The sequence below is a fragment of the Papaver somniferum genome, chromosome 6 (assembly GCF_003573695.1).
Source record: "Papaver somniferum cultivar HN1 chromosome 6, ASM357369v1, whole genome shotgun sequence".
NCBI lineage: Eukaryota > Viridiplantae > Streptophyta > Magnoliopsida > Ranunculales > Papaveraceae > Papaver > Papaver somniferum.
This window is the reverse complement of record NC_039363.1, coordinates 61,319,948-61,331,286: the sequence shown is the minus strand read 5'-3', so window position 1 is coordinate 61,331,286 and position 11,339 is coordinate 61,319,948. Positions and strand designations below refer to the sequence as shown.

At 36.7% G+C, this 11,339-nt stretch overlaps 1 protein-coding gene, 1 long non-coding RNA gene and 1 pseudogene across 4 annotated transcripts; all 3 read left to right on the top strand.

Moving 5' to 3' along the window:
• Window positions 1-671: 671 nt before the first annotated feature.
• On the top strand, window positions 672-2,958 carry LOC113287735 (annotated as a pseudogene).
• Window positions 2,959-3,813: 855 nt separating this feature from the next.
• LOC113287734 (formimidoyltransferase-cyclodeaminase-like) lies at window positions 3,814-5,923 on the top strand. 3 transcript variants are annotated; one of them, XM_026536567.1, is made up of 3 exons: window positions 3,814-4,073; window positions 4,595-5,012; window positions 5,305-5,923. In XM_026536567.1, the coding sequence occupies exons 1-3, from the start codon at window positions 4,047-4,049 to the stop codon at window positions 5,817-5,819; spliced, it is 960 nt and encodes a 319-aa protein (XP_026392352.1). In that variant the 5' UTR covers window positions 3,814-4,046; the 3' UTR covers window positions 5,820-5,923. The 3 variants fall into 3 exon arrangements, with proteins under 3 accessions (XP_026392352.1, XP_026392350.1, XP_026392353.1); XM_026536565.1 differs by having other exon boundaries at window positions 4,592-5,012; XM_026536568.1 differs by having other exon boundaries at window positions 4,428-5,012.
• Window positions 5,924-7,691: 1,768 nt separating this feature from the next.
• Window positions 7,692-8,997, top strand: LOC113285703. Its single transcript, XR_003328873.1, has 3 exons — window positions 7,692-8,077; window positions 8,399-8,499; window positions 8,573-8,997. It is a non-coding gene; the product is annotated as an uncharacterized LOC113285703 (long non-coding RNA).
• Window positions 8,998-11,339: the final 2,342 nt, after the last annotated feature.

Genomic DNA, 11,339 nt, shown 5'->3' with positions numbered 1-11,339 from the left:
AAATTTTTACGAATCAACAATTAATCACGATGATGATTTTTTTTTCGCAGGAGGGGGAAGAGTTCGGCTAGAGGAGGAGGAAGAAGAAGAGATGTTAAGGGAAACTTATTTTGATTTTTTAGAAAACTGATTTTAGATTTTTATATTAAAGATATATAGGTAATTGAACTACTCATAGGATACCCCTTATAATGTCATCCAAGATGGGACTATTGTTTTTTACGCTTAAAAAAATTTAGGTATGACCAAAAGTAGGGTTCATAAATAATGTTCCCTCGTCAAACTTTCCTTCAAAGTGAAACCTATTCTGAGTTGAACCCGGCAGCGAGAACAGGTACTCTGTTCGACAAAATCAATCGCGTCTAAGTTTAAGTCGACGTGTGAAGCCCTCTTCCCTTCACCCTTTCCATCTCCACCACAAAATCATGGAATCTCTATCTATTAACTCACCAATAAACGATGATTTGGATCCATGGGATTCAATAAACTCTTTAGATGATACACATCGCCGGGAAGGAATTGATGCAGGATATAAAGATGGTTTGATATCAGGACGAAAAGAAGATTGGAAACAAGTAGGGTTAATATCAGGGTTCGAAGTTGGAGAAGAATTAGGGTGTTATCAAGGTTGTTTAGATGTTTGGAACTCAGCTATTAAAATTGAACCCAACTGTTTTCATCTAGGACTCGAGATAATATTAAACAGCTGAATGAATTAATCAAAACATATCACCCTGAGAATGAGAAGGTTCAAGAGATTATGAATGCTTTGAGATTGAAATTGTATCATCCTGAGAATAAGAATGTTCAAGAGAAGATTATGAATGATTTGAGTTTGAAGTTTAAACCTACTGCAGCTGCATTGTCTGTGAAATTGGAGCACGGAAAGAGCCTTCATTTTTGAGGAGGAGATCATCGCTTTCTCATATATGGTATGATTTGGCTTCTTATTTTACCCGTAGCTTTATTTGATAATTTGGTGTTACTTTTTTTGTTCGCTTCATTGAATTTGTGTGTTCAGGTGATCAAGAATTGTGAATTTAATCTACGCGTTTATGTTGTTTGTAGTAATTGATGTCAATACTATGAAGTGATAATATTGGTATTTTTAACTTACACAATTTATGTTTTCATTATCTATCGTTGACTGGACTTATTTCTAACTTTTGCTTGGACTGAAAGGATTGGTATGTGACCTATTTTCTATAGTTCGTGGAGTTGGAAACAAAAGAAATGTTGAAGCTGATGCTTGGTTGTTGCAAAGTTTACATATCTGAAAGTCGTAATAGAGCAGCACTAGAGTCAATTGAGAAAGCTACCAAGCTATACCAAGGGGTGGCTATTGTTAACAAGTTTGAAGATGAAGCTTACAATCGGGTCGGATACACCATTGTTTCTAAGTTTACTCCAAATGCGGTCGAGGAATCTGGTACCTTCAGAAAAGCTGTGGTGGCAATGGTTAGAGCTGCTTTTGATTCTATAGACCTTGAATTACATTGTGGAACTCATCCTCGGCTCGGGGTTGTGGACCATATTTGCTTCCACCCTTTAGCTCAGACTTCTCTGGATGAAACAGCTAGGCTTGCAAAGTCGGTGGCAACTGACATTGGCTCCACTCTTCAAGGTTTGTCATTTTATCTTTGTCATTTTATCCTTGATTAGTTATAATCGGATTATATAGTCCCTCACTTTGTCGCAAATACTTCTGGATCCCATATAGATTATTAGTTCGGGTTAGCATTGTAGCAGAAATACTATGCATTATTTCCTATAAAGGTTAAAGGAGCTTTTTAGAAATTACGACTGAACAGAAAATCTATGTTATTCCATGATCCTATAAGTATCTGTTCCATTTGAAGGTCTCATCTTCTGTTGCACCTTCATATGCTGTTTCTGGTAGGCACTCACAGCATTGATGTATCGTTTATGTATATACCCATCTCTTGTTAAGTAGTGAGAACACATCCCTTCTGTTCTTTCTACGTTCTGTAATAAACTCCTTGTTTATCCAATCAGTAAATAACCGCTTTACATATAGAATAATTTTATTTTGGATTAAATAAAAGGGCTATGACTATCCTAAGTTGAATCCTTCTGAACATCTCAATGTATTTGGATCACTATCACTGGCCTATACTTAGCATCTCAATGTAACAAACCACAATTCTTACATTCTTTTGGTCCCAGTGTTTTCTTGGTCTCATAGATGGAAGTTGTTTTCCATAAATTAATCCCCTTGAGTTTCCAGGAGGAAGGATCAGAAACATATCAGTAGTATTTGTTTTGTTTTTAAAAAACTTGTACTTCTTTGTTCTTAATACCTTATCATCGTTGAAGTAGTAATGATTTTTCACATAAAATCTGCAGTTCCCACGTTTCTGTATGGAGCAGCTCATCAAGAGGGAAGAAAGCTTGATTTAATCAGGAGACAGCTGGGTTATTTCAAGCCCAATTCTGAAGAAAATCAGTGGGCAGGAGCTCTTGGGTCAGACTCTTTGCCTTTGAAACCAGATGAAGGTCCAAATAAAGCAACGCCAACTAAAGGGATTGTAGTAGTCGTAGCCCATCTTCACTAATAACATAGCTGCCGTTCGTAGAATTTCAAGACGGGTGAGTGGGCGAGGAGGAGGGTTTCCGTCTGTTCAAGCAATGGCACTAGCTCATGGTGAGGACATTATTGAGGTGGCGTGCAATTTGTTGGAGCCAAGTAAATTCACTGCTGATCAGGTTCAACATGAAGTTGAGCGACTCGCTGTTGAAGAAGGGATGACTGCAGGGAAGGGTTATTACACAGATTTTTCTCAGGAGAAGATCATTGGAAGTTACTTGAAACTAAATTAGATTGTGTGATACACTTTTGAAAACTGTAAGTTTTTCCGTGTGAATTGATTGTTTGCCATTATAATCAGAATAACTTCTGTTTTGCGTCTATTATCTATAGTCAAAATAGCTTATCTTGAGGGCTTTGGGTAATCTCTTTGTTTTTGCTTCTTTCTGGAAATAAGATACCTGTGCATTTGGTCTTATCCGCACCTAGATCATACAGCGGCATAGACCAGGGTTGGAGCCTGGTCAGGTTCTGCGACTACCTGCAGTTGCAGTGTACATGAACTGTCGCCCACAGCATGTGCTTTGCTCACCATACGTAAGTATGCGTTTGGCACCTAACCAGGTTGGAGGGAAGCAAGTTGAGGTTTCGCTGCGACGGGGAAGGTTATTTCACTAATTATTCCCGAAAGACTATTCCTGAAAAGTCATAAAACTTGGTCTAAAATTTGTCTGCTTAGCTGTGTTCAAATTAAGGAAACATGAATTACCGGCCACCCCACCCCACCACCACCAATGTGCAAAGAAGGATGCATAATTCTAACTACCAGCCTGAAGTAGATGAAACACCAAAAGAAATTTTATCTGGTGGCGATCTTATATATCTTTGATCCCATTTGGAATAAAAGCAGCTCCTACGGGGAAAGCGAGCGTCTAAATCAAAAGTTTTTTGGATATGAACATCTAAAACCACCTGTTGGTTAAATTGGCACGTTAATCATCTTATTATAAGTTAGATTGGAATCGTTTTCAAACCAGCAGACAAGAAGATGAGTTATCTTACACAAACAAAAATAAATAAAATAGAAATTATTGGATAAGAAGAAGATACCAATAGTACAATTAAGCAATGGAAATAAGGAGAAAGACACGTTTTATTGTCAGCATTCTGTGATTCAGCATCAATGATGGGACCCATAACCATGCTTAACTGGTAGATAAGCCACGCTATACACTACTTAATATATTAATTCATTGAAGATTAGAGAAAATGATAACAAGAAAATGAACACAATAAAAACAGCAGGCATCAATAGTTAATTAGCTGGTTGTTTTAATGTCAAGTTGGGTATCGAGGAAAGTAGCTATATGTTGGATTTTAGAATAATCACAAGTCAAGCCACTTATGGTTCAGTATAAGAAGCAAGGAAAATTTTGTGATCATAAAATTAGAAGCAGATTGTAACTGAAGAAATTTGTAAAGGAAAAAGCAGTGACAAATGGATTTCAACCCAAGTACTAATAAGGTAAGGATCTAACAGCACTTCTTAAAAATCTAATTACTTTGAAATTTAGTGCAAGTTGATTAGAAAAGGAAAATTACGGTATCAATCATGATTTGCAGCTGACCAAAAGATTGGATATTAGAATTCTTATACTGGGTGTTTTATGTCTATTTCATTTTTGTTTGACTCAAATTTTTCTGTAACAAAGATTACAGGTTCTGTTAATTGGACTAAAAACTTGGTTTCGTTAACAGTGATCTAACAATTTCTCAGATGAGATGCAATTCTCTGTGCTTTTTTTTCTTCTTCTTCTCTTTATGGAATTGACTATATATGAAAGGGACATCATTACTTTCAAATCGGTCCCGTGACCAGGGTACACGCACTTAAGGTCTTAACCACACGACGAACCAGGCTTTTCCTTTTTATGATGAGGTTCAGAGTGGAAGTAAACTGATCAAAAATTGCTGTAAGCTTCAACTTTATTTCCATTCATAGCTAATTTTCTTATTAACTCTTTCATTTCAATGGAAAACAAGAAGATGATGAAGAAAACAACATATGAGCAATCCATGCTACTTGGCTGTAAGCTCTACATATCTGAATCAAGAAACCTGGCTGCCCTTGACTCAATCGAACGAGCAGCAGCACTGCACCAGGAGATCGTGATAATGGACAAATTTGAAGATCGTGTGTATAATTGTGTTCGGTATACTCTTGTGTCGTATGTGATTCATGACAGTAGCACAGACAGTCCAATCTATAGCCCATTGCAACAAACTGTCCTTGCTATGGTTGAGGCTGCCTACCAAGCCATAAACCTAGAACATCACTGGGGAGCGCACCCTACGCTCGGTGTTGTCGATGATATCTGTTTTCATCCCCTTGGCCGAGAAAAGTTGGAAGAAGCAGCTTGGCTTGCTAAATTGGTAGCAAGAGATATAAGCAACCAACTCCAAGGTAATTGACCATTTTACATAACCGTAAACTATAACCAGAAGTTTGTTTATTTTTATTTTGACTGGACGATGACGTGAGGGGTATGAAACAGTGACCAGTGCATCAAGTTTGATTCATATGGTAATGCTCTATTTCGTTCTGAATCATATGGTGATTTATTAGTACCTGCAACTCATTTTCTAGTTTCAATGTCTTATATTTCCATGAACATGTTAAATATGAAACTCAGACCATTGTTTTGATTTTGATCACTTTTATAGTTACTTATAAGCCTCTGATATGCACATTGTAGTGCCAGTATTTCTGTATGAAGCAGCACACCCAACAGGCAAAACCCTCGACGCCATCCGTCGTGATCTAGGGTATTTCCGTCCGAATTACATGGGAAGCCAATGGGCAGGATGGGCATTGCCAGAAGTTCTCAACGAGAATCCCGATGAGGGTCCAACGCTAGTACCTCGATCTAGAGGTATTGTAATTATTGGTGCAAGTCCATGGGTTCGAACATTCAATGTACCGATCATGTCTACGGATGTATCAATCACACGAAGAATTGCTCGAAAAGTGAGTGCTCGGGGTGGTGGGCTTCCTACTGTCCAAGCTATTGGTCTTGTTCATGGCGAGGATTCGACTGAGATAGCGTGCTACCTCTTGGAACCAAACAGGGTCGGAGCTGATCATGTGCAGAACCAAATTGGTCTTCTTGCTGCTGAGGAAGGATTGGATGTTGATAAGGGCTATTTTACTGATTATTCACCAGAAATGATTCTTGAGAAGTATAAGAAATTAGTATCTACAAATCAATAATTAAGAATAAAACTCTTAAGTACTTAACCTCAAACTCGGTAACCATCCCTGAAAATTATGTAAATTCTTAAAATAAATAAAGAATGTCATGTTTGTGCATATCATATATCCTAGTAGTTTTTTTTTATAAGGATGCAGAGTAATATCGTTTACATGCTTCCAATGCACCCACCATTCGAGATCTCCCTCCAGGCAGACCTAGGATCCTGTTAGCAATTCTTGTCTAAAACTGGATCATTCCTGGTGAATTCCTTTCGCTTTCTACCATGTTGTCGTATAACATGGTTCCTGGAACCCTTCTGTGCTAAATATTACAAAGTTGTAATGTTTAATCCGTCAGGAGACTCAGGACAGGTTATCGCATCCCCTAATTGACCAGATACACTACCCAGATGACCATTAATAGCCTTGGTCAAATTTAAGATCATCACCTTTAACAGCTATACCTATACCAGAAATTTTCCTTCCCTGCCCACTCCCACTCCCACTCAGCTGCATTAGTGCTATTCGTTTGAGATGGGCAAATCTCATTTTATTCCCAACTATAGAATGGGCAAACATGAAAAACAGATGGGCAAACCAACAAATTTGTAGGTATGTTTATTGTGGTTTCAGAAGAGGGGGGCGCTTCTTCTTACGCTGCGCGGTTGTAGAAGAAACGCCAGCAGCTGGTTTAAGCCGAGCGGTGCGGAAAAGATCGCCCAATAGATATTTTTTAACGACTAATTCTAACGGTTCTTTTTGAATAAATATTCATTTTTCATTCATCTCAATCACACCTTCTCTTCACAATCCTTCACCACATTTGTAAGCGATTCATAACCTTTTCAATCCTTCGTCTCAATCACACGTTCTCCACACCTTCTCCACACAATCATTTTTGAAATCCATATGTGTAAGCAGTTTAGAACCTTCACAACAAAAATCCTTCACCATCCAGTAGAGTTCGTGGTGTCAAATTTACAATGGATGAAAATGCTGGGAAATTGGCACCCCGAGAGCAACGAAACACAGGATCACAGATAGGAATTGGTGATTTGAACCAAACATGGATAAATAATAAGAGACAAAAGATAAGAAAGCACACAGTCACAATACAAGATATACATGGTTTACCTTTACAGACTACATCCAAGGCCAACAACACCAAAAATACTTCAATTATAAACAAAGATCATTACATGCTTTTTTTGCAACCACAAAAGAAAACTCAAACAAAAGAGTTTACAAGACATACCCGAGAACACCATTGAAGATAGAAACCAACTCTTTAAACCATTCTTCGTACCATCTCATGTCTTCTCTTATACACCTTCTTCACAGTTGCTAGTAACAGAGGAGAAATACAGAAACTCTTTAGAAACTTGGTTTAGGGAAAAAGCCATAAACCCTAAAACACCAGACACCAAAATTCCCTCACTACAAGATTTTGCTCACACTGGTACTAACCTTCACGATATACTAGAACCTCCCTAACAAAGAGACCAAAAATTTAAGCATAAGGCTTTACCACTCATCTAGGTTGGATATCTACAAACCTTATATATAGAGAACAAAACCTAATCCTGAAAAAACCTCAACGTTAGGAACAAGTATACCTAACTTTGCTCTTAAGTTCCTAAACTTAGTGAACTTGTACTTAAAACAAGTATACTTAAGGTAAAAGTTTATAAAACTTCAACTTTAACCCCGGATTAAAACAACAGAAGATGAACCAGTAGGAATTTGTGCACTTTACAAAAGATAATATCATGGTTGCCATCAAATGGGGGCAACATTTCATCAGAAAATGTTTGACAAATTTTGTGAAGAGAACATCCATTATTGTGATAGTTTGAAGGATTATCTCATCGTTTTCATACTACTAGCAAAGAGTTTACATACTACTAGCAAAGAGTCTAGTGAATATGTATCTTTGATCATGCAAATGTATTTCCGGTGATTGTAGAAGTGGTAAATAAAAGTTCGCTCAAAAATCGGTGGTCTAACCGACTATTTTTGTCCGTAGGATCTGAGTGAATAACCGCTGTTGATTCAGATATATAACCCTAACCCTAAGAGGCATAAGAGACGTCATTTCTCTCCTCCTTTTCTCTTTCTTCTTCGAGCACTATTTTCTCCATCTTCACCATTGACATCACCAGACTAAAACTAGTAAACTACCAATCTACCACAATCTTTTTTCCCCTTCTTCTTCATCGTAGAGTCAATTAATTAAGCACCGAAGGGAAATGCAAGATTATAATTCAGCACCTTCGGTAAATGAATCTTTGATTTTTTAATGATATTCTTAGTTTGTTTTCTTATTTTGAAACAATGGGTTTTGATTAAGTGGTGATATTGATGATTTAAGTGTAAATCTCGGGTTCAATTAAAAGATTGTTTCTGTAGTTTACCTTTGTTCTTCATAAAGTTTTGATTTTCTCCATTAAATCTTGTATTGTAAACCTTTCTCTAAATCTACACATCTCAAAAGGCTGTTTCAATCTTGTATTTTGAATCTCTGTAAATTTTTTCATGCTAGATTTTTTTTTGATTGATTATTGAATGCTAAAAAGAGTTGTGATTAATTTGAGTAGAAATTGTTGAGCTTGGAAATCAAAGCAGGAGAAGCAAGTAATTGGCTCTAGATCTGATTGATAAATTTGGTGGAAGTGTAGGTTGGAGCGATGTATAATATGTATGCTGCTGCTCTTAGTGATTTGATTTCTTTCAATTTTAATTGAAATCTTAATGGTTTTGTTTCTGTCCAGGAAAATTGGCAATTGATGTGATTATGAATTCAATGAAGGTGATGACTCTATTCAGCAGACCCTGATTGTCAGACTTGGAAACCTGCTCCTGCTCTTTGTTTTGGCGTTCATACTTGCAAGGCAGGAGTTCTTGTGCACTTGAAGAACGACTAGATGAAAGTTGATGTCATTATTTAATCAAGCACTTATATTGTATTTGACATTAAAAAAAATCGATTTGATATGTTTATTTGTAAATTAGCTTTAGTAAAATTGTAAATTGTCTGTCAGATCCAGACAAGGGACAAAAATAAAAAAAAAGTTGTATGACTCTGCCGGTTAACCGAAACCGGCCGGTTTTTAACCGAACCGAGTAAAACCGATTAAGTTTAATGGTTTCATCGGTCTTCAATACTAGAAAACCGACTCTTTCGGTTTATGTTTTATTTTTGCCAAAAACCGAACCGAACCATGTGTAGCGCTACTGATCCTAGCAGGATACTACGCACTTGATTTTCTTAGCTGATCTCACCCAGAACCAAGAGTTGGGACGACCCAAAGTCGAAGATTTTAATAAATAAATTTGTATCACACAGAAAAGTTAACATGAATATATAAATCTGTTTCCCACAGAAATACCTACGAGTTTTGCTCCGTCTTTTGATAAATCAAGGTGAACAAGAACCAATTGATAACCCGGACTTATATTCCCGAAGAACAACCTAGAATTATCAATCACCTCACAATAATCTAAATCGTATGATGGCGAAACTAGATATTGTGGAATTACAAACGATGAGACGAAATTTGTTTGTGACTACTTTTTTATCTGGCCTATCGGAGAAATTAATCTCAAGCCAATCTTACGATTGTACTCAAACACGATAGAAACAGCAAGATTAGACCACGCAACTACAGAGAAAATAGTTGGGTCTGGCTTCACAATCCCAATGAAGTCTTCAAAGTTAACCTACAGGGTCTCGATAGAAACCTAAGGTTAAAGGAGAATCGACTCTAACTTATAATACTAGTATCACACAGGAGATGTGTGGATTAGATTTCCTAGTTGCTAGAGTTCTCCTTTATGTAGTCTTCAAATCAGGGTTTGCAATCAATGCTACCTTGGTAACAAAGCATTCAATATTCACGGTTAGATGAAAACCTGATTAGATTCAAGCTAATATCTTTCAACCGTTAGATCGAATCTTAGCTTGTTATATACACATGAAATGTCAGTTCATTTAGGTTTGAGTAACCGTACCTAAACGTGTACAAGTCGTTGGTTCAACGGTAGTTAACCATAGGTTACCTATATGAGCACTTTAATATCAACCTTATTCTTCTTTACTACAATTAGTTCAAATGACTCAAATGAACAAGTTAGAGAGTTGTTCAATTGCTTAGATCTCATAGAAGCATACAAGACACAATCCAAATAAAAATAGTTTTGATTCACTTGAATCGATTCATAAACATTATAGCCACGGTTTGCAAAGATTGCATTCCTTAAAATAAATGTCTTAGTTCACGAATTAAACTGTTTTTAGAAAATAACATACTTAAGTACGCATACTGGTACGCGGACTTAAGTACCCGGAATAAGTTTGTTTTCAGTTCACAAACTCCAGTAGAAATTCACGAAATGTGAACTTCCGACAGTACGCGTACTTGTACGCGGTTATCTTGAGCAGCAAAGTACACATACTTTGGTTCAAGGATATTGGACTTACACACATATGAGTTGTCTCACAATGTTTATATCCAACCATGGTTATGTATTCTAAACTCTCATTTCAATCATTGAAACATTTTTAGAGAACGTTATATAGTTGTTGTTCACAAACTATTTTTCTTCAAAGCGATTTTCAAGTGATTGAAACTAATATGACTTTCGTCACTAGTAAAGATGGACTTGGCCAAAGCGAAATCTTACCAACACATATTTCGAGGAATAGATAAGCGATATAAACTTAGCTCGAAATAGTACATGTGTATAATCATAGTCTATATAGCAATACAAATTTTGTATCAAGATAGGAGATAAAGTAGACTTTTGAGTGATAGATAACTTCAAGTCTCCACATACCTTTTTGTCGATGAAGTTCCACCAGTTCCTTGAGTAGTTCTTCGTCTTTGCATGATGAACACCGTGGAGTCTAGAGCTCAACTACACTTTCTATCCAAGTACGAGACTTAGCTATTAGTAGACTAGAAATCAAGACTTGTAGTTTTGGAAACTAAACTTGACAAACAAGATTGAGATAGCAACGTTGCGAGTTCGACCGATCAGTGCTCTAACAATCTCCCCCTTTGTCAATTTTAGTGACAAAACTATCAATACATATGAAATACAAAATAAATAAACTTTGCAGCTTCTCTTCCACATGCATGATATCCTTCTTCAACATTACTCGAAATCTTCGTCATTTCCTTGTACTCCAATGATTCCAAAAGTTGTAAGTTCAACATCATCGTTGTTGAAAATCCGTAGCCATAACAATGAGAAAACAAAAGCTCTCAATCATTGTTATACAATGTTATAGTATTATTACACAACATCAAAGTTCAATTATATCACAACTTCGACAACAATACTATGGTAATATATATCACTCCCCCTTAGTCAATACTCCATTTCACATGGAAACCACTCCCCCTTACATAATGATCCGAAAACCATATGTATTTGTAGTGTGAACTACACAATAATTCTCCCCCTTTTTGTCAATAAAATTGGCAAAGGTACGAAAACTAGTGGGATCCTAATGAAATTTCCATAGAGACACTT

Excerpts from the sequence above, each read along its gene's own strand:
- LOC113287734 (XM_026536565.1), top strand. The coding sequence starts at position 4,047 with ATGGATTTCAACCCAAGTACTAATAAG. Across the intron at positions 4,074-4,591 it reads TCAACCCAAGTACTAATAAG|AAGATGATGAAGAAAACAAC; the intron begins GTAAGGATCTAA and ends ATGGAAAACAAG. Across the intron at positions 5,013-5,304 it reads TATAAGCAACCAACTCCAAG|TGCCAGTATTTCTGTATGAA; the intron begins GTAATTGACCAT and ends TGCACATTGTAG.